General features: G+C 38.0%; 1 protein-coding gene across 5 annotated transcripts in view; it reads left to right on the top strand.

The window, feature by feature from the left end:
- The window catches only part of LOC113108443 (DNA-binding protein SATB2-like), a 44,106-nt gene extending 23,884 nt beyond the window's left edge, over positions 1–20,222 (top strand). For all 5 annotated transcript variants that reach the window (XM_026271573.1, XM_026271574.1, XM_026271572.1 and 2 more), the window contains 10 exons: positions 515–641; positions 1,756–1,879; positions 2,594–2,696; positions 3,761–3,802; positions 3,915–4,492; positions 5,655–5,867; positions 6,691–6,777; positions 7,599–7,751; positions 10,223–10,417; positions 15,813–20,222. In XM_026271573.1, the coding sequence (XP_026127358.1) occupies positions 515–641; positions 1,756–1,879; positions 2,594–2,696; positions 3,761–3,802; positions 3,915–4,492; positions 5,655–5,867; positions 6,691–6,777; positions 7,599–7,751; positions 10,223–10,417; positions 15,813–16,433 (2,243 nt within the window). In that variant the 3' untranslated portion in view covers positions 16,434–20,222. The remainder of the gene's footprint in view (positions 1–514; positions 642–1,755; positions 1,880–2,593; positions 2,697–3,760; positions 3,803–3,914; positions 4,493–5,654; positions 5,868–6,690; positions 6,778–7,598; positions 7,752–10,222; positions 10,418–15,812) is intronic.
- The last annotated feature ends 1,070 nt before the right edge of the window (positions 20,223–21,292 follow it).

The raw sequence follows: 21,292 nt of genomic DNA on the forward strand, positions 1-21,292 counted from the left end.
AGTAGTAAGAAAAGCAAAATATATGACTTCCAAAATGTTTGATGCAATAACCCACAAGTAGTGTAAATAATTTGGTAAATGATAAATATATGACTCATTTCCCTCTACGCTTACTTGTCACTTAAGAACTATGTGTATAATTATGTATTTCACCATATGCTATAAATTAGGTTGGTCTGCCACCTACCTCAGTCCCCTCTTTTCCAATCACACAATGTTCTTGCCTCACTGTCTTTCAATCATTATGTTTGTGTGTCCTTTAATGTTGATTTTTACTGTAAGTGGGTGCTGGTGTGGTGATGTAATGTGCCAGGTTTGGTTCTGGTTTGGTGGAGCTGCCCACTCAATGGAGAGGAGCCCCTCCTAACTTATTCTTTTATTGAGATTTCATTACAGCCATCATTGACATGAGGCCATCTCTGATGATGTCATGGAAATATGCTACACAAATTTGTGGCACAATGAGATCAAGTGGGGTTAATTGACTCCCCCAATCTCTGCATCCTTTTCACAGGCATCATTAAGGTGGGCCGCTGGAACCCCCTGCCCATCCATTACCTGACAGATGCTCCAGAGGCAACGGTTGCTGATATGTTGCTGGACGTTTACCACATGGTCACGCTACGCATCCAGCTACAGAAGTAAGAGACCACAGAGCTTTCTTAACAATAACATTTCTTGGTTCAGAAGATAATTCTCTCTATAATCTTTATATGCTTTATAGTGGTCATTTTAAATCGCTAAATAATATATAATATAAAACGTATATTTATATTTCTAACAACAGCACCTATTATTATTATTATTAGTAGTAGTAGTAGTAGTAGTAGTATAATGTAATTAAATAATTAATTATTTTGGACTTAAACAGTTTTAAATAACCAGCACAAAAAAATATTAAAACATATTATTATCATTCATAAATGAATGAATGCATGAATGAATGAATAAATAAATAAACAAATAAATAAATAAATTTTAGATTTTGAACAGGTTATCTTGTGGTGTCAGGTTGCATAACCCTTCTAATTGAAAAATATAATTAAAAGGTGAAGTGTAAACTACATTATTTAAGTGTATGTACACATATGTTTTATGTTTTTCATTTGTATTTATTTTATTATATTTAGTTTTATTTATTTTCTGCTGTTTGTAACGTTAAGTGAAATCATTTCAATAAAAAAAAAAAAATTGATAAATATTGTGTCCTCTGTCTACAAACTATGGAAAAATAACATATTTGTTAATTATATAAAAATGTAATTTATTAATAAAATAATTATTATTTTGTAATAGTTTGTAAAATAATATTTAATAATTATAAAAACTAATAATAATATTAAGTATATTTATGTTTGCACTGAGGAAATACATACAAAAGTTTCCCTTTTCTATATATTGTGCTCCTCAACAAGTGATGAGATAATTAAGGGATTATTTTGCTTATGTCAATGATAGAGAGTTGAGCAAGCCTCTAAAGCCCTGTGCATACATAAGAGCCAGGGTAAACTTTTTATCTGCACTTCTCAATGAGCTCTTTCGTGCCCAATGATTGCAGTTTACTCTTGAATGCTGAGGAGATAAACATAGGGTCCAAATGAGAAGATTGTAGTCTTTGTGTAGTCGTGTACCATCCAGGTTTGTTTCCCTGTGTCTCCAGGGTGATATAATTGTTAAACTGGTCTGCTGCATGGTTTATTGATTAGGAAATGAAGATAGTTACTGTAGAGTAATGAAGGGATTTGGGATTTACAGCTTTGCAAAACTGGAGGACCTTCCATCAGAGCAGTGGAATCACGCTACAGTACGCAACGCCCTCAAAGAACTGCTCAAAGAGATGAACCAGAGCACTCTGGCCAAAGAATGTCCACTCTCCCAGGTACAGCTGCTACCCACTGTATATAATATATATATATATATATTTTTTTTTTTCAAATCCAACACACATAGATTTGACATTTAAGATGATAAGTAAAACATGTACTGCCGGTTCAACTCTTCCAAAACTAACAACATAATACTTAGCAGTATAACATAAATGAAAATGTTGGGCTCAGTATTGCATTATGCTTGCAGATGTTTCAATCAGTGGCGTCAGTGCATGGTTAATGTAGCCTAAATTGCCTTAGCGTGTTTCATTCATCAATTTGAAATTTACTCAAAAATTCCCCACATTCATGGGCCATTTCTAAAACCCAGAAATTACTTCATCATGAGAGAGAGAGTATGCTTGTGTGTGTATCTATGTGGGTGTGCATTTGCGATCCTTGCTGTGCTCATTTCCAAGTAAGCGAGCAATCTTGGAGATTTATGTATCTGTGCATGTTGTGTTTAAGTGGAACTCTGTGGGGGTGTTGGTCCTCATATCAATTGTTTGCATATGTGTGTGGCTCTTCGTCTCTACTTGTGTCACTGCGGCTCGAAGCTTGTCGTGGCGTTCGCTATCCGCCTTGCCTGGGTGGCTTTCCGCAGTAATGTGTTTTATAGACCATTTATCATTGTAATTTTAAGATGAGTTATTTCCGTTATCCTCTGCCGTTATACAAATTTTTTCCTTTTTATTGACCTCTCTTGTTTCTTTTACTTTTTCCAGAGTATGATCTCCTCGATAGTGAATAGCTCCTACTATGCTAACGTCTCAACTGCCAAGTGCCAAGAGTTTGGTCGCTGGTACAAGAAGTACAAAAAAGTTAAAGGTAAGGCTTGTACTGATATCTTTTTGGTTTTATTTGTACTCTGTTCAACCAACATCCAGCTCAAATCAATTCTTCATCAGATATTTGGTGCCATCTAAAGTCAAGTGGAAAAAAGACAAAAATGCTAACCAGAAATTAGTAATAATAGTAATAGGTATTAAATTTGATGAAGAACTTGTTCTATACAGCATTAATGTGTGTAATGTTAATGAAATCCGGACGTACAACATCTGCCATGTTATCATTGTCATGTGACTTTTGGCACAAGTTATGTCGCTTCATTTGACTGCCAACTCTTTTCCTGTGGCCTTAAAGGATAGTTAAGTGTCCACTGAATGCACTTCAGAAGTAGGTAATCAGCTGTTTTATGAATACTGTAAAATCTGACAATTTTTCATATACTATATAGTAGGCAACTAGGCATATTTGAATGCAGAGAATGTGTTTTTTCTAGCATGTGGTGATGTATTCAGGGTCATAAACAAGTCTTGAGCTTTGTGCTACGTTTCATACATTATCTCTTAATGACTCCTCTTACTTGGGATGGGGTAACTTAAGCCTCCTCGCGGCCTAATATAAACCACTGTTCCTTTCCCAAAAATGCTGCAGGGGGGTCTCCCAGTGGCAGGTTCTGCAAGGAGTCGTCCCACAGCTCCACTATTTAAGCCTCTTAGCATCCAAATGCCTGTGACAATTTTCCTACTCTCGTTGCCCCTTCAAAAAGTGAAATAATTACACAGCAGGACAGATCAAAGTGGGGGCTAAACCCCAAGTGCAGTGAGAGAGCAAGCGCCAACAAAGAATAAAGCGATCCTCGGCACGCTGACAGGGTAAATGGTGTTGAGTTACAACGAGCCTCCTCCATTAGTTCTGCTCCTTGCCTCCCAGAGCTAAACACATAGCCCGCATTGCCAGATGTGTGTGCCAGTGCAGAGAGACCCTATTGGTTGACTCATGTGTCCGTCACACAGTTGTAAACCAAAGTTATAAAACTTTCTACTCATGAAAGAACATTGTTGTTTTTTCATGTTTTGTCATTTAACAGTTCCTTGTGTTTGTTTCAGGGGACTATTTGTGGCAAGGACGGGAGAGCTCAGAAATCAAGGGTAGGCATCTACATTGTGATATTTATTTGGGTAAAGCACTGTCTTTGATCTGTCAACTAGAAGACTAGAGAGATTGTTCTAGTTTCTCATACACATCTCCATCCCTCCTCAGTTGAAAGGGACAGCCTCACGGACTTCTGTGTATTAGCCCAGCGTCCGCCCCCTCACCTGACTGGTCTGGCGCAGCTTGGTCCGTTGAACAGTGGCAGCTCTCTGGTGAAAGGCGGATCTGGAGAGCATCAGAATTCAGCCCAGTCTCAGCCTCCATCTCAAGGGCAGCCGCAAACTCCATCATCTCATGGACAGCTCCATCATAGTCCTCCGCTAAGAGCTCAGGTGCCTCCTCCGCCTCCGCCAACCGGCCTGCAACCTCTTTTGGCACCCGGAGGACTTCTCTCACCACAGCTTAGTCCACAGCTGGTGAGGCAGCAGTTAGCCATGGCTCATCTTATCAACCAGCAGCTGGCCGTCAGCCGCCTCCTGCATCAGCACCCACAGGCTCTTAACCAGCAGTTTCTCAATCACCCACCCATCCCACGGCCTAGCAAGTCCGGTTGTCCTGGAGAACCCGGGTCCAACCCCTCGGCTGCAGAAGTCTCCTCTGATATCTACCAGCAGGTGCGAGATGAGCTGAAAAGAGCCAGTGTCTCACAGGCAGTGTTCGCTCGAGTTGCCTTCAACCGTACACAGGTACAGTACAGACTGCATGGTGGAGAATATGTTATTCACTTAAAGGTTCAAGGATAAACTTTGGGAAAGAGTGAGACACTACACCATGTATAGTATAGAAACAGAAATAGTAGCAAAGAGCCTCTTCAGAACATACCAGTCACTAGGGTGTGGTGATGTATTGAATATTCTTGATATATTTGTAATGATTTTTGTAAATTATGTAATATTGGGAATATTGCAATGATTTTAATGCCCTTTTATTTGGCCATTAAGTTTCTGCAAGTTACTGATTATTTATATTATTTTTTAATGAATGAATTAATTGTTTTATTTATTTAATTTAACAACAACAACAAAAAAACAGTTTTCAATTTGATAGTAATTAATTTTTCTGAATTTATTCTGAATTTTGTAATACCATTTAGTATGGTCATATAGCAGAAATAGTGACAGATCATTTTTACTTTATTGTGACTTACATCCAAGTGAAATGTTTTATCAAAAAATGTTGGTTCTCTCAGTTCAATATCAATTGAAAGTTTTTTTTATTTTTATAAAACATATACATACATAGACTCTTTAATAATTGTTCAATAAAATCAATAGCATGCATTGAGAAATACACAGGGTTAATTTACATTTCTTCCTGAATTCAAAGGTTGCTCAGTTCAATTTTGTCATACAATTACAGCGCTTAATTTTTTAAAACAAACTAAAGATTTTTAAAGACAAAATACAAAGTATATGTGTGTTAAGAAGTATATCGAATGTCAACAAAAATATGTAAAATATAATATCTATAAGATTTATCGCCAAGCCCTAGTACCTATCACAAACACAGACCAAATATAAAAATCAGACCCTATTACAAATCAGAAATAAACCAGTTTAATTTGGCCATGAACTAAACAACAGAGAAGAATGAAGGTGTCAGAGATTTACTCTGGTATCCAGAAGTCGGATCCTCTCATACACCCTCTCAGCAGCAAACACACTTGATGAATTCACTGCAGGTCTAAATTATGCACAATTACATCCAACATAGTGCACAGTCCGTTAAAGAATGGGTAGAGACTTGCATGGTGCAGATGAAGTAACAGGATAGATGTGTTGCCAGAAAATGAGCCTTCTACAAATCGCTTCCCCTGTGCTTACGTGTGTGTTTATGTGTGCACACCAGGGCCTGTTATCGGAGATCTTGCGAAAAGAAGAAGACCCACGCTCAGCCTCTCAGTCCTTGCTAGTGAACCTCAAAGCGATGCAGAACTTCCTGAACTTACCTGAGAGTGAGAGGGACCGAATTTACCAGGAAGAGCGAGAGCGCAGCATGAATCCCCCTGTGAGTCTGCCCCCAAGCACAAACCCCAGTCCTGGTGGCGCCCGCCTTTCTCAGGTACCCCACTTTCCCACCCTTGACTAGGTCCAGCCCCCTACACATCTCTTTTCCCCTGTTGCGTCTGTGTTTGTATGCTTGACTGGGTGTAGAAATACCTGAAAGCTTATGTTGGGTCTGATTCTGAATTGTTTATCTGTAGGCCTATGAGATTGCTTATGTTTCTGTCTGGATTCATGTGATCTGTTTACTTGTTATGTTTGGCTTACACTTTGTTGTTTTCTTTGTATCAGCTTCTCTGTTATAAAGCTTAAAAAATGCAAGAAAAAAAAACACTGAAATTTAGTAAAGGCTGGAATTGACTACATGACTTTTAAAATCTGAACATATTTTAAAATAGGCATCACACACTTGCCGACCTTGTAAATAGGTACATAGACTAAATAACTGAGGATCAAACACTACCAGACTTTTTTAAGTTCTTCTGAACCCAACAAACTCACGCAGAGACATGTGCCTCTGACAGGAGATTCATGACATGCATTCTAAAATTGGCATTAGCATTGACTCCTCTTGAGATTGTGGAACTGCGGGAAAATATCTAGGTATAAGTCATGTAGTGTCTTCCAACCTAAAGCCAGGTAGCAAAGGTCAAATGTTTAGCTCCTATGACATCTTTAGCTAAAACGCACAGTGTTATGCTATTATTTTCATATGATGATGTTTCTTTGAATATTAATACATATAAGCACTGACAACAAGAATACGGATAACTCACTAAAACAATAACACTGCCTTTCAAGACAGTGCCCTCTAAGGGTAAAAGCTAAAATCTGACTGCTACATTTTTATTGCTAACTTCACACCATACCTCCCAATGCAGAAACTGTGGGAGCGCAGCATCGACGAACAGTTAACTCCTGACGCATGGGCATCTATTTGGAAGAATAAGACCAAAATCACAAACTCGGTGAGGATTACATCAACACTCACATCATTTCCTCATAGAGTGTACCTCATCCGAGACCTCCAAGATCTGTAGTGATCAACTATATGCACAAAACGTTCCCCATTTTGCAAATAAAAGCCAAGCTATGACATAAGGTCAGATTTGTATTGTTTATATTGACGATTTACAACCATATACATGTTTGTGCATGTTTGATTTTAAATGGTGCACACCCATTAAAACATGGAGTACACAAGTTCTTGCTCCTGATTCTCTAAAATGACAAAAGCAGAAAAGTATAACTCTGCTCTTGTCATGGCATGTTTATATTAAATGACTTGGAACCTGGTGCGTGGACTTTCTAAAATGCTTTTAGGAATCATGAATATGGCTGCTTTCAACCTCAAGACAATTGTGAATGAACCCATGCAGATAATACAAATCTTTCTGATATGAGAACAAAGTTCTCATTCTTTGGTTTTAGGGATTGTGGTTGTGTATTATCATTACTATTATGTCTGTAAATGTTTATCTCACAATCGTTTTTACTGGGGAATGTGAGATTACTTGCCTGTGCCTGCAGGGCAACTTCAAACATTGAATAAAAAAAAACACTCCACTCTAAAATCAATACACCATACTTCAAAACACGTACTACAAAGAGTTTACTAACGGGATGCTTTAATGATTTATCTGCTAAAATCTCAGTACATTCCAGGTATAAACAAGGGTCTAAAATGTCATCCATGAATATTATCTTGTATTGTACTTTACCAATTATGAATATTTATCTAACCAATATGTCTTTGTTGGTTTTACCTTTGACCACTGGACCCACACAGTCTAAAACTTCTGGTCCTAACCCTGACATTCCTCTGAAACTGGAGCCACTGGTTAACATCACCTCAGCCATTTATGACGAAATCCAGCAGGAGATGAAACGGGCAAAAGTGTCTCAGGCACTTTTTGCCAAGGTGGCAGCCAACAAGAGCCAAGTAAGAATTTACTTTTTTTCATTATGGTTTATAATCCAGACATGTTTCAATCCATCCTAACATAAAGCCAAAACTAAAATACAAAAAATTTAATTCTAAACTAGCCTAATCTATGTAAACTATTTTACACTAAAAATACAAAGAAAACCCTGGTCTTCTACTTTTCAAGTATGTCTTGCATACTGGGTTTGCATCTAAGAATGCATCTAAGAAGTATACACAACCTGGTAAAAATAAGATTGTTCATGTGTGGTGCTTTCAGGTTTTTCAGCTTAAATGGTTTTTATGGCTTCTTTAGAGACCCTTTTAATATATATATATATATATATATATATATATATATATATATATATATATATATATATATATATATATATATATATAAAATATTCAAATAAATAATTAAACAATAATAAAAAATATATTTTTAGGAGCTGGACATATTAAGGGATAGGATATTTAAACATATCGTGATTTATTTTATTCTGAAAAGATGTTAATAACACTTAGCTTACATATTCTTTCCTCAGTCAGTGTAGGGGAAGTACTGGTGTCCATATGCGCAGACTGTTATATCTGATTCTGGCGCGCCTCTGCAGTTGATAAACAAAAACATCAACATCAACAGATAGCCTGATAAATGCCTTGCATTTATTCATCTTTGACTTACCATTCCAGACCCTGCCAAAGTTTCTTTCAATGGCTTTGTCAATCTCTCCCATTCCATGAGTCATCGCTCATGTTGTGATGCAGACGTGCATCCAGTGATCCATAGACTGATCTGATTTCTTTCCTCCTACCTTTTACATTGACACTTGTTTCCAGACAACTGTATAAAGAATGCATAATATTGTGACTAAAAGTATACGTCACAGAAGTATAATAGTCATGATTTGAGGCCATGGAAAAAACTCTTAAACATTTTCTAACTGAATTAAACAGTCATAGCAGTTATAATAAGCATATAACAGTAATCTACTTTTGGTTTTTGAAGCTTGAAGCATATTCATAAAGCTATCCAGAGTCTAAAATGAACACTTGGCAAATGCTAAATAAACAAATACAAATGACTTGCTTAGCAATCGCAATGTTTGAAGCAATTTCAGTTTCTGTTTCTATATATAAATTTCTTCATCAGCATATTAGAATGATTTAATGATAGTGTATGATGAGAGTATGAATATTCACTTTGCCATCACAGAAATAAATTACATTTTAAAATACAGTATATAATAAAAAACTGTTGTAAAAATTGTAGTACTATATATATATATATATGTATATATATATATATATATATATATATATATATATATATATATATATATATATATATATATATATGTTATATAATAATAATAATAATAATAAAATAATAATACATATTTGGCACCCTTTTCTTATTCAATACCAAAAACGTTTTTCTTCCTTTTCTTTTCCATATGTGTATATGGATGGTAAAGGTATGGGTGGGAAATCATTTTGGACCCATGCCACACAGTGTAAAAGGACACCAACAGTCCTATTCTTTAACACAAACTGGAAAAGCATGTCATTAATTTCAGAGTGTTGATAATTTTTTTTTTTTAAGCTTTTGGACCATTTGTTTGTCTCTGTCTCATTTATATGAAAGAGGGCTAATTGATTTAGTCAAATATGATCCCACTCCCAGCTGAGCCTAATTCTTACCATGTAATAGCCTGAGAGAGCTTCAGTCTCTGCTGCTTGCTTTACTGAGGAGCTCTGCGTTACTGCAGCATGGCTTTGCAGGTGCTGCCACCTCATCTAGAGGCATGTGTTAGGGGCGTCTTCGCATGTTTGCATGTATGAGATGTGTCAGCAAAGAGCTGCTCTGTTGGTGTGTGTATATATGAATGTGTGTGTGTGTGTGTGACAGATGTGGTTAGGTCTCACAGGTCTGGGGTCGGGTGGGGGGGTTATGGCTGAACGCGCCCATCTGCTGCAGCTGGCCAGGAGGAGCTGAGGGAGAAGGAAAGAGAGAGAGAGATGCTCAGGTCATTAACAATGTGTGCTGGAAGTGGTTGGCTGCACACAACAGCTGGTGTCAAAGACTGGCCCAGTCTAGCAGAGATAATCAAATCTTCCTAATCTCCCACCATTTCACTCTCTCTTTTACACACTCTCCGCTCTCTCAGTGCACTTGTGATGCTTTGTGGTGCTAGCTGTTTTTTTGTAAAGTAAACTTTACAGTCATAAAATAAACATATCCAAGGAAAGGAGTGAATTCAAGGTTCCACATCCCATTCTGCTGATCATTTCCTTACGTTTTTCTAATGTCCCCTGTATAATTGATATAAATGACCGAAAAAGAGAAGAAAGACTCTGTACAGGTGCTTTAGTGGGTAATCCAGTAAGAAGGCAAGAAGCAAGTTGTTATTATTTAATGATATTGTTGTAAAAATTCCTTCACCAAATCGAAAAGTGTAATGAACACTCATCCTTTCTACAAGGGATGGCTGTGCGAGCTGCTTCGCTGGAAAGAGAGTCCCAGCCCCGAGAACAGGACTCTCTGGGAGAACCTGTGTACCATCCGGAGGTTTCTGAGCCTTCCACAGGCGGACAGGGATCTGGTGTATGAGGAAGAGTCCCGCCATCACCACAGTGAACGGATGCACACTGTACTACACTTGCCCACTGACCCTCAGGTAAGTTTATGAAACTATTCAAATTGCATATACTTTATATTACAAATATGTAAAGCAGGATTTGCATTGAGTTTGTTGGAACAACCTGTATGAGTTTCTTCTGTTGAATACGATAGATATTTTGAAGAATGTTGGTGCCCAAACCGTTGACGGAAACAATTGACATACACAATATTGAAAAATAAATAAATAAATAAACAAAAATATGGAAGTCAATGGCTAATGTCAATTGTCTGGTCACCATCATTCTTCAAAATACCTTCTTTTGTATTCAACAGAAGAAAGAAACTCAAAGGTTTGCAACAAGTGGAGGGTTAGTAAATAATGACAGAATTGTCATTTTTGGTTGAACAGTCCCTTTAATAGGCACAGCATCAAAATAAGCCCCTGGAAAATACAAAGAAAGTTGTTCCTGATCAAGAATGGTCCAGTAAAATGTCATTTACCTATTTATTGTGTTTTATTTAATTTTTATAATTATAATTATAATTCTAAGATGGAAATTGTTTTGTACAAGAAACTTTGATTAACATTAAAAATAAAAATGTATGATTTGACTGCTAAGTGTATAAGATTTGAAGGAAAGAGTAAAAACAATCTCAAGATCTGCCTGAATGTTTTAAGCATAATTCTCTTTAGATCATATAGATGTGTTCATTGTGCACACTTCTTTGAGGTTTCAGTTTTAATATCAGCATCATTTATGCAGCATTCCTGCCAACATCTAATAACCCCGCACACCCCAGCCTCTTTAATAACACACACACACAGAGAGAGAGAGAGAGAGAATTCCAAATAACGCGCTACTGATTAAATGGACTTTCCCCTATGCCAGCCAGGGTCATTATAGTAAAGACTGTGGAAACACACTTTTCCAGTATTACCATAGACATGCATTCATATACAGTGTACACACACAGGCACACATCTACACACTAATACTGATATGTAAATACATGCACACACAAATGGCATACACATAAATCTACAAACACTTGGATCAATGCTTTCCACCTTCCTTTAACCTACTCTTCTTTCTCACCCTGCCAGTAAAGCATTGCAATTTAATTCACTCACAATGATTGCTGTTTATTAACATTTATTAACTTAAGTTGAGCAACCATATTAAGATTGAGTACTAACAAATGGAGACAGAGTGGCTCTCTGTTACTGTCTTAGCCCATTACGTCTCTTTCTCTCTTGCTCGCTTTCTCTTTTATGTCAGTGGAATAAACAGTCTGTTGTGCGTGTGTGTGTAAATATACTCATTTATGTGTTTTGGGCGCAGAAGGAAATGCCCCATTAGGACACACCCTGACAGACAGTGCCACCACAGCCCTGATATTAATAATTACGGGAAGAGAGGGAACACACACTCACACACACACACACACACACACACATAATGACTCAAGAGACTTCACTACAGTAACTCTCTTTAGTAACTCTACACTGGCTTTGACCATGAACTCTTGCACAACATTGATCATAAAAACATATGTTGAGGATAGTCAGTGCATTTACTAAAGCAACATGTAACTAAAAGTATAATTATGTACAAAGGAACTTTTTTTTTGTTTATTTATTTTATTCTCTATATATCATAAAGGGCAAATATATATCATTGTTGTATTCATATTCATATTGTTATATTTAATTGAAACAAACTTATGTAAGAAATATTAATATAACATAACATTTTCTTTTTAACTGTATGGATTTTTTATGTGATGTAATATTTTCATGACTTTTTGAGACTTTTATTGACAGTGAATATATATTACAAAATTGTTTAAAAAATATTCTATTTATTCTGTACATATCATACTGAGCACATATATAGCATTGTTGTATTAATTAGTAATAATATTGAAATAATACAAATATATTAAAAATAAATAAATTTAATTTATTAAATTTATATTAAATATATCAAATATTATATAAATACAAATACATAGCATAAATATCATATTAAATAGAATATACTATAACATGTCTAACATAATTAAAAATAATAAAAATACAATAAAATACATAAATTACAAGATATTGTGCTGTGTCAACATGAAAATGCCATACATGAGCATGTTTCTTTTTTCTTCTTCTCTTTTTTTCTTATTTTTCTTTTTGGGAGTAGTAGTAGAAATGAGGGACCCTCCTCAAATTAAAATACCCAGCAGCCCCCTCGGCTCCAGCCTGCCTGCCACCACAGCACATGTGTCCCAGCTGCTTATGCAGACATGAGCATGTTAATTAATGAACACATGCAGCACATACATGTGAACAGTTTTTTTTAAGCCGATACCACCTCAGTGTGACCAACAGAATTCACTGATGTTTTATTTGACCCTTATAAGAACATCAAACGTGACTCAAAATATCAGCACAAATCCTACAACTTTGACATGGTCAAAAATAAAGTGAAATCTTGTATTAAATCTTGTTATTACCCGTTGAGAACTGATTTAGATCTGAAGAAAAATGTATGTTTATTTATACAGAGCATAAATCATGAGCATAAACATGTTCTAAAGCAGTTTTATATAGAATGTTTGATTTTGTAAAAATCAACCCCCCCTCCCCACAAATTTCTGTATCCTACTTTAAATCATGAATCATGACATCGCTGTGTGTGATGTTTTTAATAATTTTTTTAACCACTCCATGACATGTCCATGTGAGTCCCTGGGTGCAGCTCGCCCCACCTCAGGGATACACTCAAACTAACGCACACTAGATTGCTGATCCGGTCCCACGTTGTCTTCACGCTGTTTCTGCAATGCGTGTGTATGGTCTTAAGTGCCTCCCTTTGCTCATTTGGCAAGACACTTCTTATGAATAATTTCTTCTTTGTTTTTGCTAAATTGGATGCTGAAGTGGAGTGCCCTCTAGACCCTGCCATGTGGATTGGGACCTCAATTGAGTGCTGGGGTAAAAGGAAAATGATAATTGTAAGATAAAGTTAAAAAAAAATTTTTTATAAAAAATAAAGTCACAAATGTTCAATTTAAAGTTACACTGTGAGATGTCACATTTACTAAAAAAGTCAATTTTGAGATCAAATTGAATTAACGTGTTTTTCTGCTCAGGGAGTAACAGCCTTCCATACTAGGAATAGTGAGTAATGCATTTTAATTTTGTGGATTGACTAAACTTCTGAAACAAATATGAAGACACACACACACACATATACATGACTCACCCATTCCTGAGGTATTGCAGTGTGGCAAAGAAAATTATGATGCACATGATAATTGGAGAAGGTGAAGTCATGCACAAGCAAACCAACAGGAAAGTGTCTTTCTCATCATTACATATTAATCTGCCTGTTAATGGCGTCTCCAGTGGCAACACAGCCCCCCTTAATCCTGCCTTTGTCCCCACGAGGGCCAGTCCTCATTAAGAATCAACTGAATGTTTTATGTTCTATAATTCTTTCATACTTCTTCTCCATAATTTGCCTTGATTTGCGTTTAAAGGGGAAAAATATACTTTTTCTTAATGCAGTGAACTCACAGACCCATCCCAGCTTGGAATTAGAAAAGAAGGAAATGGTGGAGATAAATATTGAAAAAAGAAAGGCGTGCAGGGAAAAATGGCCCTGTGTCCAAATGTGACTCCTGTGGTTGTGAAGACGTTGTTTAAGAACTGAGTAGGTGAATTAATTGGATGGTGGAGGAAATCGGAGGTTGGCTTTATAGCTAAAGCAGGGTTTTGAAATGGAGTCACTCCTCTGGCTTGGCAGAAGAGCTCTTCATTAACGTCCACCGTTAAGAGTGCAGTAACAGGCATCTTAGACACTTTACTTTGAATGGGCTGCTGGAGGACTCACTCCGTCTCTGAATTTGAAAATATCTGATAGGATGCCAAAGCAATGGTATGTAAATGCGCAACGTCATTACTCAATGTTTTTGTTGTGCATTTTGGAGTGTACTGTATATATGTCTTTGAAACGTACCTTAATTGTTCCCAGAATTTCATATAATAATATACACAACAAGCAAACATATACAGGATGAATGAGTTTGTGAATGTGTGTGTGTGTGTGTGGTCTCTTTAGCTAAGCTAATGGGTGTTTTGCGCTGTTATGCCTTGTGGTCAATCTAATTATTCACCATCTTCAAACTTCTTTGACATTTCTTTTTCACGTCCTTTTTTGTGGCCTCTGTTTGTTTCTCTGAGACATGGAAAGTAATACATTATGGAGAAACAGAGAAGAAAAAGAACAAACCTACACACTTCCTGTAAAGCGCCAGCCCAAAACAGCCCCCACAAGTGAAATCGGAGCAATTTCATGGTCTGGCCTACCCTCAATATTATTTAAAAAATACCCTGTTATTATTTAGGGAATAGTGAGAGAGCAGGAGAGAGACAGAGAGAGAGGCGCATGACTATTATCTTTATGTAGGTCCTTTAATTTTAATTCACCGCAGATTTATAGCTTAGCATTCCAGTGTGGAGGCACTGGGCACCCCACCCTGGTCATAAACTCAGCAGGACAGCGCCACAGACTTCGATAGCTTAGCTGTGACACACTGCACCTTCTCTTGTATCAGACCTCACCAGATACCTCTTTTTCCCTCTCACTAAATATCTGCTATTTATTCCTAATCCTAATATACCACTTAACCACTTCATACTCTGTCCCCCCAGTCCCCCTTCCCTGTTTTGGCGCCCGCACTAGAACAAAATGGAAGATTTATTGAGAAATCTGGAAACCTCTGTAAAAGCAATAGTGTAGCTCTTTTAGTCTTCAAACTTGTTGGAAAACGCTAATGATTACACTGTGTTTGTACAAGAAAATAGCATATGCAAACAATCTCACATCTCAAAGTCAAAAGTGTCATTTCTTACTGTCTGTGCTTTTTTATTTGTTAAATTTAGCAGTCACTAGTCTGTGCTAACTGGGATGGAATTCATCCCTGTCAAAATGACAGATGAAACCAACTTGCCACTATACTTCAAATGGTTGTTTCAAAACACATCTCTTTATAACAGAATCTTTTGATGTAATTTATTTTGGTTTTGGTGTGTATTTGTTCAGCTTCTTCCTCTGTTGAATTTTATGTGGTCGATGTGTCAGCTCAGATGCTGTCATTCGCCTTGATGGTCTCAAAACATGATGCAATGACAAAATATTTAATCTTGTGGAATTATGTGTACAATATACATAGTTAAACAATCATAGCCCAGAGCAATTTGGTTGGATTTTTACCAGAGTTGATAACATACTCAAGTGCACAGAGGACATTAACTTCAAGAGACATTCATTGAAAGGACACTTTGAACTTTTAAGTAGTTTTAAAATTATTCCATACTGCTGACTCTTGTATATAAGTTTAGGTAAAAGATCACTCTGGCCCAGCTAATAACTCTCCAACTTTCCCACCAGGCACTTCACAGACAGCCCATACAGCCACTGAAGGAACACTCTCCAATTCGAGAAGAACCTGTTCCCAGTTCTGGAGCTGAAGAGAACCCCCAGGCTAACGCAGGTTCAGGCAACAGCGGAGGGGTCAGCAACGTCACAAAAAAACCTCGCTCTCGCACCAAAATCTCTCTGGAGGCTCTAGGTATCTTACAGAGCTTCATCCAAGATGTGGGCCTCTATCCTGACCAGGAAGCAATCCACACCCTTTCAGCCCAATTAGATCTGCCCAAACACACCATTGTTAAATTCTTCCAGAACCAGCGTTATCACGTGAAGCATCATGGTCGACTGAAGGAGCTTGGATCTGAGGGTGGTGGTGTAGACGTAGCCGAATATCGTGATGAGGAACTGTTGTCCAGTTCGGAGGAAGCAGAATCCAGTGAAGATGGCCACGAGGAGATCTACAGTGGGCATGAAAGCGCACCAGCTGGAGCAGTCAACTCGGTCTCAACTCCAGCTGTTTCTTCAGGCCAGGATGAGAATAAAGATAAAGGCCTGCCTCTGGGATCAGCCAGACCCAGCTCCCTGCCCCCATGTGGTTCATCCCCAAGTCCCCGAGATCAAGCAGAATATCAGAGATAAAACAGTCTCAACAAAGACTATACTGTAGGTGGGGAAAGGCATGGAGTGAGCACTTACAACTATTCTGTAGTGGAGGAGAGACAGCTTAGAAACTTACTGACAAAGACACAGTGTCCTCTGAGGACCTGTAAAAGGCAAACCAGACCAGACAAGATCTGCATTTTGATTAAGCTGACATGTAAAGTTCTGGTGGTGAAAGATGGGTTGTGATCTACTCCTGGCCTCATATGTCACGAGTTACTTACAGGGATGGCATGGTGCAGATGCAATCCCTATGGCGAGCTACAAGAAAAGAATTTGGTTGGCTGGAAAGCATTCTTTTTCTAGATGTAAATCATCAAATTAAGGCAAGATAGCTGCCTCAACCCTAAGATGTCACAAGTATTCAAACTTGCATGCTAAGAATGTCAAGAAGGCCAGGCTTTCTAATCTGAGAGCAGGGGGTCTCTCACAAAATACCACTATCCATGCCCCCTTTTTATCTATACAGGGTTAAGATGGCAGGGACAGTGCTTTAGATGAGCCAGTGATCTCCTATAGGACACAAACAACTTCACTCCTGTCCGGCCAGGGAGTCTAGTGGGTGGCTGTGGCTGTCCTCATCTTCCCCTCCATGACGGGGCATTCTGGCGGTTGCCAACTGAGGGCCATGCTTGACTGTTAAGTGGTCGGTTGGGATGGAGGTACATATGAGATCTTGGGTGTACACATCAGCCCAGCCTAGGAACCCTACTATAAACACATGTGGTGTGCTGAAAGGTCCACAGTTAGCCCAGTGGCGCTTTTGAAGACCACGCCATCCTTCCCACAGCCAGCCACAAGCGTCATTCCAAGCAGTCCTACACGGTTCAAGAAATCACTCCTTTACCCCCACCACCCATGCACACCCAATAAAGACTGTGCACAACATCCCAATCCATCACTCCTGTCCACTGGTTGAAGGTTTGCTTTATACAGATATGTTTAGAACGTAGGTTTCATTCCAGGTTTGCTCTCTCTACACTTAAAAGACAGTGAGAATAAAACATAATTGGCGGGAGGATTGACTGCTACGGACGGAAGGACACTGGTGAGGGTGCAGTCTAACTGCATCTGCCTCTGGCCTAGTGGAAAAGAGCAAAGCATTTCCAGCAACTGCGCTTGTGTGGAAGTGCGGTAGTTGTTCTCTCTTCCGTCACCTCCCACAGCTTTCTCTTTTACTGACTGATGCCCACAATGTCCTGATTTGACCACACTTACCCACATCCAACTCCAACTCCACAGCACTATTTATTGCTATCTTCACCCTCAATTATTATTGTTGTTATTGTTATTATTGTTATTATGGTTGTTCTTGCTGTTATTTTTAGTTATATTTTCATGTTCTAATATCAGCTTTTGGATGCAGCAGATGTTTTGGTAATGAGAGACATTGTGAAAGAAAGAAACACTGCCAAAACAGAGAGGAACGAATTGGAAGCAGTTACTGAAGTTACTGAGTCAATCATGTGATATGTATTGCAAATTCTGTCCGCATTATGTACTTTTCCAAAGAGAACACCACTTTGCAGATGAGGTGTTGAATATTAAAACAATAGAAATAAGAGGAATCATTGGAATTTTTATGATCCTTTTGTGCATACGATGACAATCCTTCTTTTGAGCCAATCAGAACTCAGCAAAGCATGCATTCTGATTGAAAATTTGATTAGCATAACTTGAGGCAACAAGGCCACCTGTTGCAAATCATCCATGACACCGTGGCAACTCTTGGATCCAGGGTTCTGATTTGTTTTTGAGAATCAGCTGCTACTTACTCTTTCACAGACAAAATATTGTTGTAAACCTTATACTAACCCTTAAACTATTTTTGTTTCAAACTAGTGATAATTGTGGTCTATGTCCATGTTTTGTCCACTACAAATGGAAATGTTTTCTTTAGAATCTTTAATGTACAAAAAAATGCTGATGTGGTTCTTCTAGGTCTTTTGATCATCCTGACTCTTTCACATAGGCACAGTGTCCACACCTGCACATGCCTTTGACTAACACATTCCAGCAAAACATTAGTTAAAAATTGGGATACACATAGTATTCTCAAAAGGTATAGAAGATGGCACTCCAATCAGAAGGTACTGTATATAACCGTGAGAAGTTGTTCTCTAGTACATTGATCATTTGTACCTGGTTATGATTTCATTGTGACCATTCGGCATTTCTCACAAATATTCAAGTGAAGACCAGACAAAGGCATCAAGGACAAGAGCTCTCTAATAAGATGTGCAGGTGGCAAAATAGTCTGGTGTGCTTTATACCTAGTAACTGTTGACACCTAGACAGCCTTAGACTATGATGTGCTTCTCTGCTGTTCAACTCTCCAGAGAGATTGAATTATTTGAACCATTTTCTCTCCAATTCACCCATTTGCATCATCGCCTCATTTCAATTTCACTCTTGCTGTGTTTGCTTGATTGCACCCTGGTCTGCATTTACCCAAATCTGAACTTTATGGTCAATCATAAGTGATTATACAGACCTGATGTACCTCCTTGTCTTTTATCATTTCTCCCATAAAAATCTTACTGCAAACAACCTAATAATATCTTTTTCATGATCACTGACATTTTTTGTTTATTTCACCCTCTTACTACTCATTTAAAACCTTTAAGGTTAGATACATTTACGTATCATCTTTAAATGTTAGAAGTTGCATTTGATAATGGAAAGAGCTACCGAATGACGAGATACACAATCTACACTATGAAATCTTGGTTACCTGCAGGTTTTGCAAAAGGTCTTTAATAACATGGTAGTGATCGCCTGCTTGATCTACACCTTACTTAAGCCTGTCAATCATCCACCCCTTTCGTTACACTGTGAGCATCTACTCCAAATCCTGCCACCCCGCCAAGTCTAGATCAGCTGGAGACAAGCACTTCTGATGAGTCCGTCCCTATACACCTCCCAAATTACCCTCATAAATGATGAAAGCATGTGCACGCATGTGTCTGTGTGTCCTAGACTGGTGTTTAACCTACCATGGGGGTGGCTTACCACTCAGCAGGAGAGAACAACCACACACTTCTTCTCCTCCCTCCTCTCCGTCTTTGTCAGAGTTAGTGGCGAGAGTGACGCAGAGGAGAAACAAAGAAGATTCCAAGAGTCCCTGATGAGCACTAGGTCAAGGTCACTGCCCAATTACCCATGTCTTTCATTTTCATTCTGTCTTTTCAGTTCTCTCTACCATCCTCTCCGTTTCCTCATTTTCTCGTTCACCAGGCGGGAAAGTAATCGTTGTCTCCCATGCTGTGGTGTCGAGGTTAAGTGGAGGTGATCATGTCTCCTTGTGGAGAGGCTAGTTCCTTGAGAGGCATGTCTGAGAAGTGTTGCAGTTAAGACAAAGGTTTGGTCTGACTTGGTGTCTGGTCGCCTACAAAGCCACTATCACATTAGGTTGACTTTTTTAGGTTGAGTCTTGAATGGAAAAACTGAATGCCACTTTCATGTATTTACACACCCTATTTAGACAATTCGATTGGGATGACCTAAACTTTGACTCTCCAAGTGTTTATAATTTATCGCTTTGATGTGAAATTTACGGGTACACAAGAATGTCCCAAACAAAACAAAAACAGGATCAATCTTGATTTTCAATACCCCATAAATTTCTGAGGAAAGATGCTCATCTTGCTAATGCTTTTGTTTATCATACAGTGCCTCTGAACTAAGCACAATGCTCCAGTTCTTTGCTTTGGAGAAGACAAAATTAGACGATCTCATAATTTTCATCAGTTTTCATTGTTTTTGTACTCATAAATGCCTACAATGTGAATCAGGACTGCCACTCCTGAATTGGTACTTTCCTTGTCAATCGAATGCATTGTCATTATCACTAAGTGATAATTAACTTATGTGCATCATTTGGCTTCTTTGTTTGTATGACAATGTTTTTTTTTTTTTTCAAATGCTGTTGTTTAAATAAAGTGCATTCAAGGAAATGGGACATTTGCGTGTGGGTTTGTTGTACCTGCAGACTGTTGACTTAACTGGGTGGTCCTCAAGTCAAATCACTTTATCCTTAGTCCACATTATGGTCACAGAAGTTAAAAGAAAGCAGTGACTAATACACAATGCTATGTTGTATTGAGCAGAGGGATTAGAAGTGGAGACAAATGAGTGGAAAGAAACAAAATACAGTTTCACTTGTACATTAAAGTAATCAAACAAACCATAATAGGAAAAAAATGTTACTGGAAATGACAATGTAGCATTTCGTGCTTATCCATTTAGGAGAATTTGAATAAATAAATCACTTGATACTGCAATCTGGTGAGTAATGAAAAATATTCAAGCATATTGCTTCAATGTCTATCTGAAGTGTCTCTATAAATCAGACTTGCATAAGTAAATTCCTTAGAATCGGACATTATTCAAAATATCCTTTTGTCCCAACTGAAAACAAACCTGACTTTCATTTCAACACAATAAACAAGAACTACACTGAGGAAAAGTTTCCTGCATCAATAATTCCACGCCTTATTGCATTTTACAACCTGATTGCTGCAGGCTTCTTTGCATTCATTCTATTGTGTGCTCTCTTGGGCTTATTGTGGGTTATGAAATGCACATTTGCATACAAGTGATGAACTTCCACTGGGGTTAACTCTGCTGAATTGCCTCAGCATATATGACATTTTTTGTTATCATTTATTATTCTGTGCAAAGATAAGAATTGCTTTAATTACATGAAACCCCATCAGTCCCTTGACCGCACGTAGACCTCAGTACTAAAACCACCGCCGAACTCAGAGTCCTCTCTCTGGCCACCTGCCAGGCTTCCCTCCTTTCCATGGTTCCCCTTCTCTCTAGAACAGCTTGCA

The sequence above is a fragment of the Carassius auratus genome, chromosome 9 (assembly GCF_003368295.1).
Source record: "Carassius auratus strain Wakin chromosome 9, ASM336829v1, whole genome shotgun sequence".
NCBI lineage: Eukaryota > Metazoa > Chordata > Actinopteri > Cypriniformes > Cyprinidae > Carassius > Carassius auratus.